This window comes from Artemia sp. Qi Xiang Cuo, chromosome 12, assembly GCF_049724085.1.
Source record: "Artemia sp. Qi Xiang Cuo chromosome 12, ASM4972408v1, whole genome shotgun sequence".
NCBI lineage: Eukaryota > Metazoa > Arthropoda > Branchiopoda > Anostraca > Artemiidae > Artemia > Artemia sp. Qi Xiang Cuo.
Window position 1 is genome coordinate 63,916,258 of NC_142805.1, and position 23,144 is coordinate 63,939,401.

The 23,144-nt window shown below is 34.2% G+C and overlaps 1 protein-coding gene across 1 annotated transcript in view; it reads right to left on the reverse strand.

Moving 5' to 3' along the window:
- LOC148946403 (uncharacterized) overlaps positions 1 to 23,144 on the reverse strand; it is a 327,531-nt gene that overhangs the window by 41,505 nt on the left and 262,882 nt on the right. Inside the window, exon 5 of the mRNA XM_089097688.1 lies at positions 18,905 to 19,059. Coding sequence (XP_088953814.1) covers positions 18,905 to 19,059 — 155 coding nt within the window. The remainder of the gene's footprint in view (positions 1 to 18,904; positions 19,060 to 23,144) is intronic.

Below are 23,144 nucleotides of genomic sequence, written 5' to 3' on the forward strand. Positions count from 1 at the left end.
AAGGAGTAGCCTCATCCTCTCTTGCTCTCTTAGGTGGAGGGGCCATACATTCTTCATAATTTGCCTTAAAAGAAGAGAAAAAATTTAGTATTGAAATAATTTTTCCCTTTTTACAGAATAAAAGTTATTAACTACAATTTTGTTTAGAAAAGTATTTATCTCATTTTAGTAAAGCAAAAAAACCCATATTCTCTCCCCCTAAATTTAGGAAAATTAACCCACCCTAAGTCTACCCTCTCATTGAGTTAATCATGCGTTTTATTCAAGAGAAAGTAATATCTTACTACCTTTTATTCAAATGTTATAGCTAAAATCACTAAATGACGAAGAAGCAATTAAGGTAAGAAGCAATTATCTTTTCTATTTTGTCACTATTAAAAGTGTTAACCCCCTCCCCCAACGAAAATCCTTGATTCACATCCGTGAATATAAAAGAAACTTTATTGAAAGCTTGAAAAAATTAAAAAAATGTCTAGAGACGCAACGCATATATTTACACATTAGTTTTCTTGTCAATGGGTGTTCATGTCTACACACCAAATCCCCCCCTTACTTTTAATGCGAAGTAATAGTTTGTTTTCATTTTAAACTGATGGCTGTAGAATTGAAGGCATTGCCCTTCCCCTTTACCTAATTTACTTACAACGAAGCTGTTAGAAGCTATGTATTGCCCCCTCCCCCCTTTCACCTAATGTTCTAAATATATTGTTAAACTTAATTTAAAAATAATCTCTTTCACCGGGTCTCCGACAAATACAAGGCCCTTACTTTTAATGCGAAGAAATAGTTTGTTTTCATTTTACACTGCTGGCGGTAGAATTGAAGGAATTGCCCTCACCCGTTACAGACTTTACTTACAATGAAGCTGGTAGAAGCAAGGTCTTGCCCCCTCCCCCCCTGTCACCTGATGTTCTAACTATATTGGTAAACTTATTTTGAAAATAATCTCTTTCACTGGCTCTCCGACAAATACAAGACCCTTACTTTTAATGCGAAGAAATAGTTTGTTTTCATTTTACACTGATGGCGGTAGAATTGAAGGCATTGCCCTCCCCCGTTACATAATTTACTTACAACGAAGCTGGTAGAAGCACTGTATTGCCCCCTGCCCCATTTCACATAATATACTAAATATATTGTTAAACTTAATTTGAAAATAATCTCTTTCATCGGTTCTCCGACAAACACAAGACCCTTACTTTTAATGCGAAGATACAGTTTGTTTTCATTTTACACTGTTGTCAGTAGACTTTAAGGCATTACCCTCCCCCTGAACCTCCTTTACTTACATCGAAGCTGTTCGAAGCACTGTATTGCCCCCTCCGCCCTGTAACATAATTTGCTAAATATATTGTTAAACTTATTTTGAAAATAATCTCTTTCACCGGTTCTCCGACAAATACAAGACCCTTACTTTTAATGCGAAGAAATAGTTTGTTTTCATTTTACACTGATGACGGTAGAATTGAAGGCATTGCCCTCCCCCGTTCCATAATTTACTTTCAACGAAGATGTTAGAAGCACTGTGTTTCCCCCTCCCCCCTTTCACATAAAATCCTAAATATATTTTTAAACTTAATTTTAAAATACTCTCTTTCACCGGTTCTCCAACAAATCCAAGGCCCTTACTATAAAAGCTACGTAATAGGTTGTTTTAATTTTACACTGATGGCGGTAGTATTGAAGGCATTGCCCTCCCCCTGTCCATAATTTACTTACAACGAATCTGTTAGTAGCAATGTCTTTCTCGCGCCCCCCGGTCTCAGCATCTAATCAGTATAGTTTTAAAATTAATTTGAAAATATTATATTTAACAGGTTCTCCGACAAATACAAGGCCCTTACTTTTAATGCGAAGAAATAGTTTGTTTTCATTTTACACTGATGGCGGTAGAATTGAAGGCATTGCCCTCCCCCTTTACATAATTTACTTACAACGAAGTTGTTAGAAGCAATGTATTGCCCTCTCCCCCCTTTCCCATAATGTTCTAAATATATTGTTAAACTTAATTTGAAAACAATATCTTTCACCGGTTCTCCGACAAATACAAGGTTAGGAATCTACAAGCTTAGGAATCTTTGGCTAGACCGATAGCGTGAACACACCGGAAAAGGGTGACAGCTAATTTTAACCTCGCGTAGAGCATTATGTCAAAACCAGAGCGGTTAATAACAACAGTGACGGAAGTCAATGGTCGCTTTTAGCTAGGATATATAAAACTTAAAATTGCATAAATTTAACTAAATGATAATTATTTCTTTTTGCGAGAATTTTGTTGTACAACAGTGAGGGGGGGGGGGGGTTAGGTTTTGAGGGTAAAATAAAATATTTTATGTATTTAATTTTGACGGAGAAACAGTTCCTCTTGACTTTGGCTGCCGCGTTTGTAAACCGGAAAGGGTGATAGCTAATTATAGGCCTTACATTGGAGTCTTGTGTCAAAAGAGAGCGGCATTTTCATTAAAAATTGACAGAATTCAGTGATCGCTTTAGCTGGAAATATAGAAGGAAGGAATTTAACGAAAGGATAATTATTTTTTTTTGCGAGAATTTGGGATTGTAAAACAGTGTGGGAGGGGGTTAGGATAAAAAGAATATATTTTATGTTTTCCATTGATTATAATGATGTTTGTATGGTTTGGGGGGGGGGGTTGGGGGTAAAGGAATATATTTACGTTTTAGCTGAATATACTGAAGGATGTCCAAGGAAAATTCGTTTGAAAATAAAAATGCACTTACATTGCTAATTGCGGCTGTCAATGCTTCTAAAGAGTTAAATTTATCCATTGTTGTATCAACTATGTCAAAATACTTTCTGATAATTTAATCACATTGCATGTCCGTTATATACGAAATCTCAAGGGCGAATTGTTATGTAACGGGGAAAACCATATGTAACAAGCCCTCTGATTGGTTGAGAAGGGGGATGTAACCGATTCGCTGATTGGCTGAGAAGGACACACGCAATCTAACTGTTTCCAGGAAACTCATAACATTTAGCTTGAGCATCAGCAGCAAATACTATTTCTGGATCATAACATTCGCCTCGAGCAACAACAACAAATACTATTTCTGGGTAATAACATTCGCCTGAAGCGACAACAACAAATACTATTTCTGGATCATAACATTCGCTGAGAGCGTGCACTCACAACAATAACAACATTGACCTTGACATTTGCCTCGGAAACAACAACAAATGCTATTTCTGGATCATAACATTCGCCTTGAGCGTGCCAAAAACACACTTGGAGAAAGAGGTAATTGTCCCCATTACCCACGTGTTCTCTCTAGGGACTCTATGCCCATATTTGGGGTGCAAAAACGTTATAGGTGGCAGCAGGGGTGAGGGGCGGGAGCAATAGGGTCACCTCTACTACTATGACGGTTAAAAGCAGTTGTCCGTCATAGGCTTGTACTTTCTGGCGTTTTTACTGATAGAGTTTTAAGGCAATCCATAAAACCACGGTACCAATCTTTACCTATAACTCCTCCACTGTCTCCACTTCCTTTGCAGTTCTCTTATCCGGTGCTTTTATACTCTTAACAATGGCATAAGTCTATGCAAATTTACACGCTTCTATGGGAATACAGTCGAAAGAATACGATATCAGCTAACGTTTTCAAGTGTTTTTAGTCCTTTTTCTTGTTCCTCTGTAAATATTTGTGTTGTAACAGGGTGTAAGGAAATTTAGGTCCAGACTTTTTAGAGGGATATTCAGCCCAACTTTTTTTTTATGTAGTCTTGCAGCGTTCCTCTAGGGCAAACCATGGCACTTCTAGAGAATCCAACTGACTTCTTGTAGAATAAGACAGAAAAAATTGCTGTTTTATTTTCTTCTGGATCACAGCCACTTTTCTTTTTTTTCTCTTCTGTTTTACTTTTAAGCATTTTATCCTGGATGAAACTTAACAGGAAAAAATGAAACTTCAGTTCACCTACTGTTCTGACAGGATTTAACAACGCCAAAATTAACACAGTTTTGGGTTTTAAGCTTGCCTTCAACCTTAAAATATGCTGTTTACACAGCCTTTACAAGCATAGCCCACTTTTGGACACCTTTGTACGGCATGTGGTATTTACCCCAGGTATTGTGGCCGAACATGGGAGTTCGCTATCCCACAGGATGAAAAAATACTAACAGCAAACTGGTGAAGATGGCATGTCTGGGAAGCTTCCAAAAACAGGCAAATAATAGGAGAATACAATGTGAGTTTACAACGCGAGTTTTCTAGTATTCGTAATTAGCCGTAGGCTTTCAGACAAAATTGAACAAAATTCCAGAGTTAATCCCCTTAAAACCTGATCCAATCTGATATTTTTGGTAAAAGTATTAATTAAGGTCAGACAGTTTAAAAACATACACTGCCATCTGTCAGAAATCCCATAGGTTCTAACATTGAAACTGTTTCCTTTGGATAGACGTGGGCTAGTCTCAGCTATACCAATTTTGATATTTAATTTTGCCCAACTGTAAACTTTTGAGTTGAATTCTTAGAAGAAGCTGTTATCTAACCATAATATGATTTGTGTCAAATCGCTTTTGTGGTGTTTATGTTTTCTGGAAATTGGAAGTTGGATAGTGGATCTCTTATATTATACTGTTGCAGGAAAAGTAGAACATGGAAAATGTTAAAGGCCGAGTTTTAGCGAAATATAGAATGACTAGTTTCTAAAGACCTATATTCAAAGGACCTCGGGAAGTGTTAGTAAGACCCCTCTCCCCTCCATCACAGAAGCGGCTGCCCCCCTCTACACAAGGTGGTGCCTACGCCCATGGAGCTTGATGAAGTTCTTTCGCGTCGAGATCCTTCTTTTTTCCAATTAGTTATGATCTGAATGTAGCTCTGAAGAGTTTTAAAAATAAAAGTACTCCGGACCATGATGGAATTTTTTTTTAATAATCTGAAACTTGCCCCGGCTTCATTTTTTGCCAAGCTTTTGTGTTTTTTTAATCTGATTCTTTTGTTTGGGCATGTGCCAACTTCTTCTAAAACAGGAATAATTACACCGGTTCCAAAGCATGGAAAAAGCAAGTACCAGACATGCAATTCTTTTCGGCCTATTACTGAGGGCTCTCAATTAAGTAAGATGTTTGAACTTAGTGTTAAATCACTTTTTGCTTTGCTTGATTTTGGTTCGAATCAATTGGGGTTCACTAGGGGTACGGGTTGTGATCATGCACATACTATTTTTTTTTCAAATTATAAGTTCTTCTTGGCTTAATGGAAACCCGTTTTAATGTTTATTAATAAATATTAAAGAAGTTTTCGATAATCTTTCTCATGCACCTGCTCTACTTAGCTTACTAAAATTTGGTTTACTACATAACCTGGTCAATCTTTTTCGCTCGTGGTATTCTGGCCTTTTGGGAGGGATATTATCGTCGTCTATTTTCGATTTGTGTCTAAAAGATTGTTTTTGCTTCTTTAAAAACCTCTATGATTTACTTAGCAGTTGAAATTAGTTATTTGGCTTATCCTAATGACAAAATTTTACTTCCTCGGTCGAAGACTGCGTTGATCGAAAATTCTAAGATTTTAGTGAATGAGTTGAAGAAAAAAGGTCTAGAAATTAACCTCGTGAAATGTCAGTATTTTGTGATTATTTGTGATTATTTGTGATTATTGGATTTGTGATCCAAGAGGAGACCCTCTTGGATCTCCTCCTCTTGATTGCGGTAATGATCGGATTTTCAATGCTTTGGACTCGGTGATATGCCTAGGTGTCCTATGTTCTTCTGTAAAAAGACTATCACCTCTTTTAATAATGAGCCATCTGGAAATTAAGATAAGAAAGACGTTCGGTTCCCTCGTTCATCTGTGGGGCAATATGAGAAGGGATATCTTAGCTAGACTGTATCACTCGTCGATTCTACCGTTGATTAGCTTTCCTGCGGTGATTTTTAAAACTTTTCCTTCTTCTGCTTCATCTCAAATTAAATTTGTGTATTTTAGATATTTTAAATTTCTGCAACGTTTTCCGCTAAGTGCTCGTAATACTTCTTCAAAATATATATATGGAATAAAGGACCTGCTTGATGTAATAAATACTAAGTGTAAGCTTTTAGTTCAAAAGGCTCGAAATTATCTTGAATATAAAAAAACTATTCCTGTTTTTTAAAAGAATCTAATATTTTAACCGATTGACGTAGATGGTCGTATTTTTCGGTAGTTTTGGTCCCGTTAATTGTAATTTGTGTCTTTATATTTTATGTTTATTTTGAATGTACTCCTCATGGTGTATCCCGAAGGAAAATAAAAGTACTATTATTATTATTATTATTATTATTAGTTTTATTATTATTATTATTATTATCATTATTATTATTATTAATGTTACTATTATTATTATTGTTATTATTATTATTATACGACAACATATACAAAAATCCTTGACTAGAGCAAAAGCAATTTCAACAGCTTTCCAGATGCCGTAACTATAAATGTGAAGAAAAGAAATGGACTTTTGAAGTATGTCGGCTTATATGAGCATAATTTTAAACAAGGCTGTTGGGAAGGGAGATTGATCAGAAGCTTGCCTTGACAGCTGAAGAAACCAACCGTTTACTGTTTAAATTGTTTTAAATTAAAATATTATTAATAAGTTTGATCAAGTTAGCAAGATTAAAATGTACTAATAAGCTAAATTTTTTTTTTAGCAAAAATCAAGTGAGTTAGGTCTTTGCTTGAAACAAAATTAAAAAAATATTTATGTCTTGTTGTCTTATCGACAATTCTGTTGTTTCGGTTGATTCTGTACTGTGAGCCATCCAACGCCTAAAACATAATAAATCTTCTGGCATCGATAAAGTGAGCGCTCTTCTCGTTCTGCATGGAAGCGAGCTGCTGGTAAACCATATTACTCTTTTGATACAGATGATTTTTAACCAAGGAGTTGTACCTTCTTCTTTCTCGATTGGAGATCTCACTCCAATTCCAAAGAAAGGTAAACTCGCCACCCAGTGCTCGTCTTTCCGCCCTATAACGGTGGCTACTACCTTCTGTAAGCTTTTCGAACTTCTGTACATTGACCATGAACGCGAAATGCTATGTTCCACCTTACCAACTTCGATTCCAGCCACGTCTTGGTTGTGTCCACGCTTTTTCGGTAGTCGCGAGTGCATTGATCGATTGATGCATCAGTTGAAACTCTCGGCTAGCCGGGCACGATGTTCGTAAAGCGTTAGATTTTCCCGTCCACGTCGTTATGCTACTCCACGCAGCAAAACGTAGAGTGAGCCCGTCATATATCTGAGCCCTTCTAGACATGTATTCTCGTCTTAAAGTTCCCCTAATACTTCACCCATTATCTAAAGCTGACGGGTCTCAAGTCGACGCATCAACCCCTGATATTTTTGTCAACATCAAAAAGGTACCCTTCAAGGTGCTGTTTCTTCCCCTTCACTCTTCACTAATGAAGTCCTTGATGCACAGTCAACTTTTCCCACATCTTTTATTTTTTCCGGTCGTGATTTATCTCTCGTATGTTATGCAGACGACATTCTGGGTTTGAGCCGCACTATCCAGTGCATTAGCGAGATATTTGCAACGCTACAATCTGAGTATGCAAAACTGGGTCTTCAGTTCAATGCTGAAAAGTTGGAAGTTGCATTCTTCAACTGGAAGCAAGCATCACCTGAAGATATTCCTCTCGGAAATAGTAGGATTAACCCAGTAGATCATATCACCTACCTCGGTCTTCCCATTGGTTCCTCAATAATGCACACGCGACAACTGTTAAGTGCTCACATTGAACGTAGAGTTGGGTTATCATATGCTTCTTTTGTAACGAATAAGTTACGCTTCAACCGCAGTCTTCTTTCGAAACTTTTAAATTATGTTGCTCTACTATATTATCTGTACATATTGCCGTTTTGGAAAATGCTCACAAAATCTGACAAGTCAAAAATTCGTTCAGTTTTCTTCCGGTTCGATATCTTCTACGTTTATCCGGATACCTTCAACGTTTTGCCCCTTGGACCCAAAACTCTTATCTTGTTAGAAAATTCAGCACTGCTGACCCCATTATATCTGCGGAAAAGCAAATCCGTGCGTATAATTCCCGTTTGACGAAGATGAACCATCCTTGGTCGTTGGTTCTGGCCCAGTAATTAAGATGTATATGTTTGTGTCTTTTAAGTGTTTGTTTTTGCGCTTAGAGTGCATTTCTTCTTGTTTTTTCGTTTATTGCTCTGTCTTTTCCCTTTTTGTGTATGATGGGTTTTCCAATATATAATCATAATAATAATAATTGTGGATATTTGTTAAATTCTGGTAATTTATTTGATTTCTTCTTTCCCCAACCTCTTTTTTAGAGCCAAACATATGGTTTTGATAAGTCTTTTAAATGGTCCTTTAACTACCTTGCTATACAACAGGGCTGTTGTTTTTTTTTCAACCTCTGATTGACTAGTGACGACAAACAGGTGACAGTTGAATCTTAAAAAAATAAAAAATAAAAAAAAATAAAGTTTTTCCTGTCTTAGGAGATTATGTGAGATTTTAAAATACTAATTTGAGTGGCTTCACTAAAATGAAAATCCTAAACGTTTATAAGTTAAGATATTATCAACTAGCTATTTTTGTTCGTGAATTTTTGAATCTTTATTCACCGGAGTATTTTAAGGAGGCCCTAGACGGTCAATCATTTTGATCAAAAGCTCCCGTCAATCGATTTACTCAAGCATGTTTGACCGTCTAGGAACCTGTTTGACACTTGAGTCATTTGACGGTGATTGACAGGAAGTTTGAATGACTCAATCATTTTGATCAAAAGCAGTTTGTTAGATTAACTTTGGTCAAGATTGAAGGGTTGATTGGAGGGTCGATTTAAGATTGAGTAAATCACACGTCAATTGATTGACGCAAACTTTTGATCAAAATGATTGACCATCTAGGGCCTCCTTTGGGGAAACTAAAAAAAAAAAATAATTTTTAACTGAAAGTAAGGAGCCACATGAAAACTTAAAACGAACAGAAATTATTCCTTATATGAAAGGGGCTGTCCCCTCCTTAACGCATCGCTCTTTACGCTAAAGTTTTTTATTGTTTTAAAAAATAAAGAAGTGAGACAGAGTCAAACTTTAGCGTAAAGAGAGAGGCGTTGAGAGACCTTTAAATACGGAGTTGGCTTGATGAGCCTTTGCTTGACGAGGAATTTTTTGAACGATCTGACGATAAATTAATTGTTTTATTAGGACCATTTCTGGTTATTCAGGTCAAACAAACAGACTCCCTAGTAAAAATGCAAGGGAAATGAAAGCTTCACATTTTTCCAGTTGCACCACTGGGCTAAAGAAACTACCTAAACCATCTAAAATTGTCGAAGTCAGAAATTGTCGAAATGTCGAAGTCAGAAAATTGTCATGCTTAAGAGCATTTGAAAAAGACACAGAAATGATAAAGATTCAGAATCGCTGATGAATACGATTAATATGGTGATGACTATGAAAATAATCAAGGATAAGCATAACCATCCAACTTATTGTAATGAGCAGGCTTATTGCAATGGGGTTGTTAAATATGGTGACGAGTAGGGACCAAATTGTTAAAACCCCAAAAACTAAAAAATACACAAAACTAATATTAGAGCTAGGCATTGTGGCTGCATCACGATGCCCTTTTCTACCTAAATTTTTAAATCAGAAATTTGTTTATACTTAATGGCAAATCATCCAGGGTCTCTTTTTAGGGTCCTTTAGATTTGAGTTAGGGCTCTTTAGGGCCCAAATTTAGATCCAAACGTGCACCAAGGAGTCAGGTTGATCATGATGCTCTTTTTTTCTTAGTTTACAAATTTAAACTTTCTCATAGGTTTTGTGCTGTTGATCATTTCGTTGTACAGCACAAACTGGTGAAAATGAAGACTATCCTTTTTTTATCATTTTGTATTTAAGAGAAATGCCATCATCTGCTTAAACTACTAAAAAAGTCTTGCTAGTCATGAACCGTTTATTTTCCAAAACGCAACAGGATAAACCAAGATGAATTTTATCTCCAGAGGAAAAGTAAAAAAAATATATTGTTATGTTATGCAGGGCAAAAGAATTATCCAGGGAACTTGCAGAGAATAAGAATTCCAGCTTTGGCATTGTAATGAAGATAAGTTTCGATTTTCATGGCTTTATACAATGGCCATAGGTATTTGAGGTAGTGGAATATATATCAAAGCAAGAAACTCTTCCCGTGAGGCTGGGTTTCAAGGCTCCAGGCTACTGGGCAAAAGGAAAAAGTATTTGGGTAGCAAAGAGAGGATAAAATGGCAAGTGCTTTTTTTTACTTTATGCGTAAGTGAATAAAACTAATGAACAGTTACATAAAAAAAACCACAAGTGATTTTAATCTCAGAAAAGAGTGACATTAAAACTAAAAAAATATTTTGCTCATAAGAGGGCTATTGCCCTCTCCTCCTCTTCTTTTTCGTGCTACAGTTCAGCTAGTGTTTAACTGAAAGCACTTAGAGTAGAAATAAAGTAGTCTGTTGGTATTTCAAGTATTTTTATTTAACGACAGCTATTCAAAATATCTTAACTGAAATTGTTGAAAACTTAAAAAGATTTGTGCTCTTGTACTTGGGGAAAAAGTCGTACTTCATTTTAAAGAGCAAGGGCCGGTGGGAGCTGGCAACATCCTTCATATGTAGAATAATGTCTACCCGTTTTGAGTATTAATGTCGCCTTTTAATCTAACCTTTTAAAACTATAGGTTCAATTTCAGCTGCACTCATGATCATAGTTGATGAAGATATATGGAGAAAGAATACGGCAATATCTTAAATTGTGGCTTGGATACGCCTGCTCTCAATGTTAAATTTTGCAATTCGTGCATATTTTTTCTACTATTTGTGAATTGGAGTTTGGGCTTAGAATAATTTGCTTGAAATCTAATTTAAATTTATTTGTATCTAATTTGGATTCTATTCTGATTTGAATTAGTTTAATGTAAATTGGAATTTGAAACATATACTAATATCGAGCGTTTGCATAATTTGCTCTTTGACGCAAAAAATGGCAGTCAATAGGAATTCTAAAAATATTTTGTGTAAAATCTTCAGTGCGAGTAAAATTCCAGCAAAGTATAAGTTTATCACCTGGCTAATTTTAAATTCCTTTGAAATTCATTGTGTTTAATTTTTATCCTATTTTGTTTTTCTCCCCTCGTTTTTCTCTTGTTTGCATTATAATCTTCTTCTAACAACCAATCGGTTTTTCTTAAAAGAATTAGTCTGATTGTGTCCAAAGCAAAAAAGAGTTAAAATAAAAGGCAGGAGAGAAAATTCTCAAGAAAAAAAATTAAGGCCTAAATTTGATTTTTTTTTTTTTTTTTTTTCGCTCTATTGCACAGAATGAGCCAATCAAGGTATACAGGTAATGGAGCGCAGCCTAACATTTTTTCCTAGGTTTCCTGTGTTTTTTATTTGTCTATTCAAGGAGTGTTTTTCTTATGCAGGTGAATGTATTCATTTTAGAAACGTTATAATATTTCATAGACCGAAAGGTTGATAAAACAATAATTTCAAATCCAGCACTACTGTTTGTTCATCTTGAAACGACTATCAATTTAATTTTCTGGCTCAACAGTTTTTTGTATTTTTTAAAAAGCACGAGTTTCGTCAATAAAAAAAGTTGATAAGAGTCATTAATAAAAGCTTTCATTATTTGTCATATAAGACCGTCTATAGCTGATTTATCTTCTTTTTTGTTCTTTTTCTCTCGTTTCTTTCCAGTATAAAAGATATAAAAGGTGCTACAGCTTGACATTCTTAGCAATAATAAGTTGAGACAAAAACCTTTAAATTGAACATAGCACCTTCAGTAGTGTCAGCTAAAATTTCATCGGAAGACTGATTTGAACCTTGTGAAAAACTTTTGTTTATTCGATATCTCAAAGTGCTAAATAGTAGAAAAACGATTACTTTAAAGAAAAAGAAAATAACCCGCTTATTATGATGCTTAAACTAGACTTATCCTAGATGTTTAAATATTGAGTTAGGGGGGGGGCATATACGAGTGAAACTTTAAGATGATGGATGATAAAATTGTAAGGCTGAAATAAAAAAAATATATTTTCTTTCAGTATTCGAGCAGCATGATATAATTAATTTTCGCAAAAGCGTTTGATGGATAGTGGCGGAGGAGTTATGCTAATAAGAATAAAAAAGTCAATTAATTAATAATAATCAATTAATGCAAAAAAATTATACGAAAAAAAAAAAAATCATGTATGTAAACATATATATATATATATATATATATATTTATATATATATATATATATATATATATATATATATATATATATATATATATATATATATATATATATATATATATATATATATATATATATATATTTTTTTTTTATATATATATATATATATATGTATATATATATATATATATATATATATATATATATATATATATATATATATATATATATAAACAAAAAATCGCGAAAGAAAGGAAACGAGGACAATTAACAGCCATTTAAAAAATTTAAAAATTATTAAAATATTTCGGTAAATACCTCCGCTTGACCGTCCTCATTGAATAATAAAAATTATAAAAATATAAAAACCAAACCTTAAAATAAAAACACAAAACTAAAATTGGACGACCCTTTCCTAGTAACGGTGAAAGGGTAACTGAATAAAAAACACAAGTCTAAATGGCATTTCAGAATTTCATTTGCGTAAAGCATCTTTTTAAAGGCTGATCGCTTTCCAGTTTGATTGTTATCGGAGACTCTATTCGATTGCACAATATAACTTTGTGGATGTATGTAAAAACGATCAGAATTAATAATTTTGTCATAAATGGGACTTAGAAAAATTTCTCCAGTGTCTCTATTGAGAGCTACCTTTTGGTGAATGTGCTTTTTTATTTCAACTGCCTCCCTGAAAACTTGCGTGAGACCTTTAACGGGGGCAACGATATATATATATATATATATATATATATATATATATATATATATATATATATATATATATATATATATATATATATATATATATATATATATATATATATATATATATATATATATATATATATATATATATATATATATAATGTTACACTTCTGTGTTACACCTAATATCAGTCAAATTATAAACTGTATCTAAAAGGAGTAAATTTATCAAATTGAAAAATACATGATGAACACTTCACATCAGAACACTTCAATTACAATAACACAAAAAACACTTAATAGTTTATTCGCTATGAAGAAAAATGAAGTGCCAGCTATTTATATAAAGTCGCAACAATAAGTCACCTGTGTTCAAAAGACTTCTCTTTGATCCCCGCCCAGGCTCAAAGCTTCTGCTATGGTCATTTCCATGGAAATCTCCAAAGAGTTTCATTTTAAAATAGCTTTCAAGCGTAGTTAGGGGTATTTAGACTTTTTTGCTTTTCTTCAAAGCTGTGAAAAAAGTGTTATAATATTCCAAATGTTACATTTGTGCATATTTTTGGTAATCATTTGTGGGGTGATTGAATTTCTAAACCACTGTAGATACGTAAGAACGTTGCAACATCTAGTACCCTGAGGTCATAAGACTGTCAAAGACTCCTCCTTGAGCCTCCCAAATTGAAAGCTTTTATTATGACCCGGCCTTTTGATGTAACTTGGGCACTGGACCAAGGGTGCCATTGTTACTCGAGCGCAACGTTAGGTGGGGATGTCGATATCGCTTTCGTCACACCAATTCGTTTTAGTGTGAATCTGCCTGGTACATATGAATGAATGTTTTCAAAGTAAACCCGTTTCATCAATAGGAAAAAAAACCGGATTGGACGCATATGTCCCTTTCCCTTTGGACGATAAAACCATGCAAGTGCTGTATCAAGTATAACTCACAATAATCTTGTTAATTTTGTCAACTTTTTGGCATCCCTGCTTTCAATAGAAAAAAAAATCAAGGTACTATCACTTAAATATAATAACTCCCTATGCCCCCCTTCTGGATACCATCTTGATAGGATACCGTCTCTGCTTTAAACAAAAAAAAATAATTAAATTATTGGCACCCCTGCTTTAAAAAAAAAAATCGAGGTATTATAATTTAAATATTATAGCTCAAAACCCCCCCCCCCTCTCTCCTCTGGATACCACCTTGATAGGATGCCGTCTCTGCTTAAAATTAAAAAAAAATCAACTTTTTGGGATCCCTGCTTTCAATAAATAACATTTCGATCTATTATTATTTATATATAATACCTCCCTACCCCCCCCCTCTGTATACCACCTTGATAGGACACCGTCGAAGCTTTAATTAGAAAAAAAATTTACTGAAAAATTAAAAATGTAAATATATGGTTAAAACAAACAAGCAAAATAACGTTAAACAGCCTAGTTTTCTTTGAAAAAAAAAAATTGAGGATATGAGTAAAGGGGTACAAAGACAACAACAAAAATGTCGAAATTATTCAGATATACCTCAAATTATTGGAAAACTGAGTGATAGATTCGCCATGGCAATCCATAAGATCCAAAGAATCGAATTAAAAGGAGCACACACAAAAGCCAAACAAGGCCAATAGCTTATGAGAAATTGCAAAAGACTCGAGACCGTGATGAAGTCTTAATGTGGGACCCTTTGTCTATCAAAATATTTCACTGTTTTCCCAGGGACTGTGATGTCAGTTCATTGTATCCACTTTAATTGAAAAAAAAAATGATATTTTTGACATCTAAACTTTCAATATAAAAAATGAGGTATTATCATTTAAAAATGATAGACCCCTATCCCCCCCCTATAGGTAATAATTTACAATTTATTTATGAATAATATTTTTGGGGTAACTTCCGGTTCAATCTTTAATTCCCCAACCTTGTACATAGCTTAGTCTATAGCTAAATTTTGTCTTAGCTGAAGGTTGTTTTTTTTGGGGGGGGGGGGGGGTTAAAAATTTTCCAGAAATAAGATTGTATTTTATATCAGGTTTTCAATAATTTATCATTAAAAATTAATAAAATATTATATAAAAATAGCAAAAAAAAAAAAATATACAAAGTTACAATTCAGCTGTATAAACAATCTGTCGGTTGCCAATTTCAAAATCTAACAAAAGGCTGAAGTTGTGTAATAGTGAATGCGTTCTATAATTCTATTCAACTTGAAAATAAAATTCTTGACTACGAATGATGTAAGAAATAGCGATTGGGAAACTGGACTCGAAATTATTTAAACTCATTCATAAAGACGATACTTTTTTTTGTCAACATATGAAGATATTGCAATATATTGCAATATTTATATTGCAATATTTGTGTATATTGCAATATTTATGTATTTGTGTAAATAACTGTGTATATTGCAATATTTGCAATAGCATATTGCATCTGTCTGGTTTTTATGCAAAGTAACAAAAGAGACGAAAATTAATGAACAAGAGAGCAGTGAAGAATTATGGTATACAAAGTAATATTTGGCTGGGAAAGCCACTGGTGATAAATCACTAGCGGTGGCACCGTGATTGCGTGATTTTCGAGGATTCGGGGAACCAAATTTTTTTTCGGGGTGACACATATATTTTCGGGGAAATACCCGAAAATTCGGGGATAGTGCAAGCCCTGCTTGATTTCTAATCAGGAAAATCGAAATACTAAACCACACGAGAAGGAAAAGCTCCGACTTTGCGGTTGACGCCATTAAGAATTGCCGCAAAAATCATTTAAAGTAGACCGAACGCCACCGCCTCTTCCGGCAGCAGCGTGCCTATGACAGTTACGACACTTCGGTGGCGTTCGACCGGGCCTTTCGTCGGCGGCGTTCGGTTGATCCGCCGGTGCGGCGCCGGGGTCTAAATACATATATATATATATATATATATATATATATATATATATATATATATATATATATATATATATATATATATATATATATATATATATATATATATATATATATATATATATATATATATATATATATATATATATATATATATATATATATATATATATATATATATATATATATATATATATATATATATATATATATATATATATATATATATATATATATATATATATATATATATATATATATATATATATATATATATATATATATATATATATATATATATATATATATATATATATATATATATATATATATATATATATATATATATTTATATATATACTATATATACTGTATATGTATTTACTATGTATGTAGTAGTATATATATATGTATTTACTGCTACTATTACTACTAACACTACCACTAACAACAACATTACTGTAGAACCAATCCACCTCAGGCCAACACTGTTACGCAGGCTCCTTCTCCATTCTAATTTATTCAATGCTTTCCTTTTTAAACCCTCCCAAGAAGATCCAATTTTTCTTTAAAACTTGCTTAAAATCTCCTGCCACCTCTTTAGAGGGCGAACTGCTTTTCATTTGGACCAAGATGGTTGGCCCGATCGTCCGGTTGGACGATCTTTGGGAATCTGTTATCCTTCATTCACAGAGTGTGTCCTAGCGATCTCAACCTTTCTCCCACTATAACCCTAGAATGTGACTTGGAACCAAATACTTCACAAAGTTTGCCACTTGAAATACGGTCAGTCAGACGGGTACCCAAAAGAATCCGTAGACAACTCTTCCGGAAAACATCTAACAAATCTTTTGCGTCTTTTGGAGCACCCAGGTTTCCAAATTCTACTTTTAACACCTTAACCCAGCATCAGACATCTTTATTAATAATACTGCCTATGTAAGTGAAGGTATCCACTTAATTGATCTTCTCGTTATAAAGGATCATGTCTTCTTTTCATCTTCAGCTATTCCCAGTCCAAGAAACTTAGTCTTATGAACATTTATTTTCACCTATTATTGCGGCCTGAACTCCCGAAACATCCAAAAATCAGTCATTTTGATAACATTTTCATCTAGTACAACCCAAATTATCACTGTAATCACTGTAAGCTCAGGGGTTGAAATCTGAATATCTTGGGGAGAATACCAGGAAGTTGAAGCTCTGAGATAGACAAGGGCTCAATCAAACTAAAACTACAAGGTTAACTGTGTTTTCGTAGCGAACCTCCCATTATGCTCTATAGAGAACCTTATATGGGCCCATAATACATAAAAAATCTTGAAAAATTATTTTCCTAGATTATCTTATTGTGGGTCCTGCTAGATTAGATTGCCAGATCTAGAAAATTATTCTTTATTGCTTCCAAGCTAATGTTGCTAGACTAAATAACTTCTTAAAGCTGAAATTGAATAGGTACAAAAAAGCGAGAAGAAAATTTTCGGCAGCCCTAGGGGGCAGGGCTATTATTTAGGGATACCCAGGCAAAAAGTGACCTGCTTTTTGTTTGGCCCTAGATGGTTGGCCCCATCGTCCAGTTGAAAGATCTTTAGCAATCTGTCATCCTTCATCCACAGAACGTGTCCTAACCATTTCAACCTTTCTGTAACCGTAGCCCTAGTAAGCGATATAGAACCACAGGGTTCACAAAAAGTCTTCTGTTTGAAATACGGTAAGTCAGAAGGGTACCCAAAAGAATCCGTAGACAATTGTTCTGGAAAACATTTAACCAATCTTTTGCGTCCTTCAGAGCACCGACGTCTCAAAACCATACTTGACCACTATCATCACTGTAGTTTCCAATATTCTAATCTTGCTTCTCAGATTTTTCTTCCTATTCTTCCAAACATACGAACTGTAAAAAAAGCACCCTAAGTCTTGGCTATTCTTCTTTTAATACCTTCACTGCGTCCGCCATCTTTATTAATAATACTACCTAGGTAAATGAAGGTATCCAATTAATTAATCTTGTCGTTAGCCAGCATAATCTCTTCACTTTCACCAATTCCCAGGCTAAGCAACTTAGTCCTCTGAGTATTAATTTTCACCTATTATTGCGCCCTGAACTCCCAAAACGTCCAAAAAATCAGTTATTTTGATAACATTATCATCTATGACACCCAAATCATCATTGTAATCTAGATCCTAAGCTCAGGAATTGAAATGGAATTGAAATCTCAATATCTTGGAGGAAATCCGAGGGAGTTGAAGCTTTGATATAGAGAAAGGCTCAATCCAACTAAAACTTCAAAATCAAGTGTGTTTTCGTAGCTAAACTCTCATTATGCTGTATAGAGAGCTTATTATGGACCCAGGATGCTTAAAAATATATTGAAAATTATCCTCCTAGATTATCATATTATGGGCCGTCTTAAATTAGACTACTAGATCTTTAAAATTACCCTTTATTCCTTACAGAAAAGGGCTATTATTTAGGGATACCCAAACAAATTATTTCCCTCTCTACAAACATCCAAAAACTCCTGAAAATCCTCTTTCAGTTCTGGGAAAAAAATTTGGCTCTTTTTGCCTTCCAAGATAAGTTACATTGAACCTGAGACTGAAGTGCAAAGACAAACCAAACGAGGAGAAAATACCCACCCTTTAGGGTTGGTAAAACCCACTTACATTATGCCTTGACTAATTGATTTTTATTTCTCTCACAACAATGACTTTCCCGAGAGGGAACAACGTTTGTTATATACTCTTATAGTGTAGAAATTCGACCTTCGAATAGAAATTCGAATAGGTTATTAAAGATTTTCTTTTCGGATTTTTTAGTTTTGTTTTATCACATTCATTTAACAAGGTTTATTCTGATCCTGACTTTATCTTTGTATCGTCTATTCTATGCCAATTCATTGGTGAATAGTATCTATTTTGGGCTACTTTAGAAACTTCCGTAATAATTTGAAAACACTATTCCCAATCTCTGTATAGAAAAATTTACCATTAAAGACATCAGCACCGTAAATATTTGTATTTCGTTTCTATGCCAACAAATTTACTACATCTCTGTAACCACGCATGATGCAAAAGCTTCGTATCCCAACTTACCTTTGGGGGCGATCTTGACGGCGGTGGTGGGATAATTGTAGCCATGGCAGGACTCCAGAAAGATATCTCAATCCGGGGAATAATTAACTTGGGACGAACCGATTCCAATTCTTTAGGGACAAGGTCTGGCAAGGATGTCATACTGGTAGTTATTCCTTAAAGAAAAAGGTAATAAAATGTCCCCAGAGGAAACAAAGCAAGCGAAGTGTTCATTTATGAAGGCGCCAGGTCCTTGCGCGTAAAATAGAAAAGCGTTAAAATATGCAGTTGGAAGTTTCCAAAGTTGGAAATAGAAAGAACTATGAAGAGTTAATGACTCTTGTCCATTTTGAATGTTTCTTGTCGTAAGGAAATTTCCATAATTAAAGAGCTACAGCTTTTTAACGCAACTCTGCACTGCTTAGATAAGAAACAATTAAAAAGCCTAGTTGGCAAGCCTAGTCAGCATATTAATGAAGCTTTCTCAACTATCTAATTGAGATTTATTTTATTTAGTTAGTGACGCTAAACTAAATCCAAGGAGTGTAAGGCTATTTTTAAAGAATAAGGTAAATTTACTTTCTGACTACCCTCTTAAGCCTAGTAATGCAGGACTCCAAAGTTCATAAGAACCAAATCTCACGTAGATGTTGCGCAAATACGAAAAAAAGTAAGCCGTAAATTACATTTAATTGGGATGAAATTTATTTTGTTAATAACTTTTAATGACTCATAAAACGGTGTGACTTCTTTTTTTGTCAACCAATTAGGCTAGTTAACTCATTGACTTTCTTCAAAGGCCAAAAAATCCATTCAAAAACATAAGCATAGCTTTGGTAACGAGTATTTCAAGGAAGCCATCTACAATTACCTCTAAAGAAATGTCTCATTTGTGTAACTAAGAAGATCCCAAAAGTGGGCTTTATATTAGCCAAGAGAAGGTAAGGCTACATCTTTGGACTAATAAAAAAATTTAATAATAATAAGAGTAAGGGCTTTCCAAAGCAATACTGTGACTAAAATTGGTATAGAAAACATTAAATACTTTAATCTCTTATGTTTCTTGTCATCATAAAACTTAAATCACGATTTGAATATTTATTTTGATTTAACAGGATTTAATTTTTTAAACCAAATAGCGATTGAATTGTGTTGCTTCATCAAACACATTTTACAAGTATTTTCTTATAAATTGCTTAGACTTTTTTGTGTGTGATTATAAAATAATAGTCCAAAATAGGGATAAAATCCTTTTTAATAGACAGTGTATAATAAATTTCACAAAAAATACCAGATATTTCGGTCACATATACAGTTACCGTCATCAGGAGTAAAACTCTCATAAGTTTTACTACTGATGAAGGTCACTGTATATGTGACCGAAATAGCTGGTATTTTTGTGAAATTTATTATACACTGTCTATTAAAAAGGATTTTATCCCTATTTTGGACTTTTATTTTATCGTCATGGAAAGGCAGTGTGGTCTCCGAAATTCTCTATGTGTGTGATTATCATCGTATAGAAAACTCACTCCCCATTTTAAACTTGAGTGTTAAAAAAAAAAATTGTGAAATAGGCCTACTAAGGAAAGATGTGATTTTGGCACCAAGATGACAAAATAATGACGCTTCTCTTAAGAATTACATACTTGGAAGCAGGGAAGTCTATGGAGGAGGGAAGCAGGGAAGTCTATGGAGGAGGAGGAGCTCTAGGATTTGGATTTCTTATAAAATTCTTGAATTTTGGGGAAGTTCTTATTCAAGCTATCAAATAAACTTGTTTTTTTCATTATTGTGACCATTAAAAATTCTTAAACGTTACTCCCTCCACTTGAAGAAATTCCTAATTGGAAATCATAAGAACATTTGACTTCAAGATAACTGTGAGGAGAATCGTCTTTCGGTGAGAGGTATTGTTTTAACATTTACTTAATTGAAAAAAAAATAATAAAAAAGCTTTTTAAATAAAAGAAAAAGGTGCGTTAAAAATGAGCAGAAATAAACTATAATAATAAATCAAACTTTAAAGGAACAGAAATTATTATCAATGAATAAATGAGACCCAAAAAAACGAAATCACAGTGAAAGATCAATCTAAATTTAAAACGAACAGAAATTATCACAAAAAGAAATCTCCCTAGCCATTCCTGAGGCATTGAAAGCGCGCACCTTTGATTATCTCGGTTCATCTAGTATCTTTTGATATGGTTCAATATGCCCCTCAGCATTCCTTGTAAGTTTTAACTTGATGCCCTTCGCCGTTTCTGAGATATTGCAAATACGCCCTTTTAATAAGCTGAATGAACATAGTGTTTTTTGATTTATTTAAATATCTCCCCTAGAATCCCTTGAAAGTTCCAAGTTAATATATGTAGCCACTCCTGAGACACCGCTGCTACGCCCTTTTGCTAGCATGGATTCGCATGGTGCCTCTTGACTTGGCCCACTTACATAGATACATAGGTTTAGCCACTCACTTACATAGATAGTATCAAACAGTTCATGATAACGAACTATAAGTAACGAGTGACTCCATGGTAACTCTATAAGTAAGGAGTGACTCCATGGTAACTCTAAAAACTCTAAAAAAATGTAATTTCGAAAGCAATAGATAGGCTACATCAAATGAATCAGCTTATTATTCTGATTCCAAATATATGAAATTCGTTAAGTTTATTGTTACCTGTCAAAAGTTACGAGCCTGAAAAAATTTCCCTGATTTAAGATAAAGGGGCAAGGACCCCCTGGAAGTCAGGAAATCTTAATGAAAATCATACCCTGAGATTCAGCGTATCAGAGAACCTTACTGTAGAATTTTCAGGCTCCTATATGCAAAAATGTTGAGTTTTGCATTTTTTTTTTTTTTCAGAAGAAAGATCACAGATGTGTGTTCCGTGAAATAATAGTTCTAGAAGATCGGGAGAAGGTATATTTAAATGGAAATTAAAAGTCCTAGTGCCCTTTTTAAGTGACCATATGACCAAAAAGATTGAAGGGCAACTAGCCCCCTTCTCATGCCCTTTTTTGCCCAAAGTTATCCGATCAAAATTTTGAGATATTCATTTTGTTCAACATAGTAGAAAGATCCAATAACTGTGTCTTTAGGAGTAACACGACTCCTTACAGTCCGTAGGGAGAGGCCTATAAGTTATGAAATTTGCCCATTGTTTTCGTAAAGTATTTGTTATTGGGGAGTATACAGGCATTTTTCGGAGGATGGGGCACCCTGTGGTTGTGGTGAGTTCCCACAGGGAGAACTTTCCGTGGGGAGGGAAATTTCCGGGGTTTGGACTTTCCAGGGGAAATTTTACACTAGGGGGATTTAACAGACTTCATATATGTAATTATTTTTACTTGTCTTATTTTCTCTTTGCCAACACAATTTTGCATGTGGAGATGTCCATATGCGGCGGAATTATCCGGGGGCTATTTTCAGAAGTGCTTAGATTTCAGGAAAAAATTTCCACTGAAGAGGTGATTTCTGGAGCGATCGAGAAAACAAATAGAAATCAAAGTCTTTTACTAATGAAAGTATGCTAAGGAAAATTTTTCAGGCTGAATCTTCCGTAAGAGATATACGGGGGGGGGGGATTTTTAGCGAGGATGGTATTGTCTGGAAGGAGTTTTACAGAGGGGGGGAGGCATTTTATGTGGGAGGAAATTTTCACGGAGCATTTCTCCATGAGGGGGGATTTTTCACGGAGGGTAAGCCAGATTTATCGGCGTTATTTGAAAGAGACCAGAAATAAAAAAAACAAGTTTTTTTATCTGGAAGTAAGGAGCAACAATTAAACTCTAAACAGAAATTATTCCATATATGAAGGTGTTGCCCTCCTCCACAATACCTAGTTCTTTACGCTAGATATTGACTGTTTGTCCCAATCTTTTAAGAACGGCTTCTGAAAGACAAGGGCCATTTACTTAAAATAGGAAGTTTTTTAGAAGTACTAAAAGCTTTAGAGTAAAGAGCAAGCTATTGAAGAGGGGGAAACCCTTTCATATACAAAATAATTTTTGTTCCTTTTGAGTAACTTTTGTAACTTTCAGTTACAAAACTTGTTTTTTATTTAATTATTAGTAAAGAAAATGGATACAGTGAAGGTGTTAAAAGTAGAACAGCCATGGCCAGGGGTGTTTTTTTTTTTGCCGTTGAAGAAAGTTTGGAAGAAAAGGAGGATAAGTCTGCAAACCAAGATTAGAAAAATGATAATAATAGTAATAACAGCGATAATAATAGTCATCTATGGTTCTGAAGAGTGGA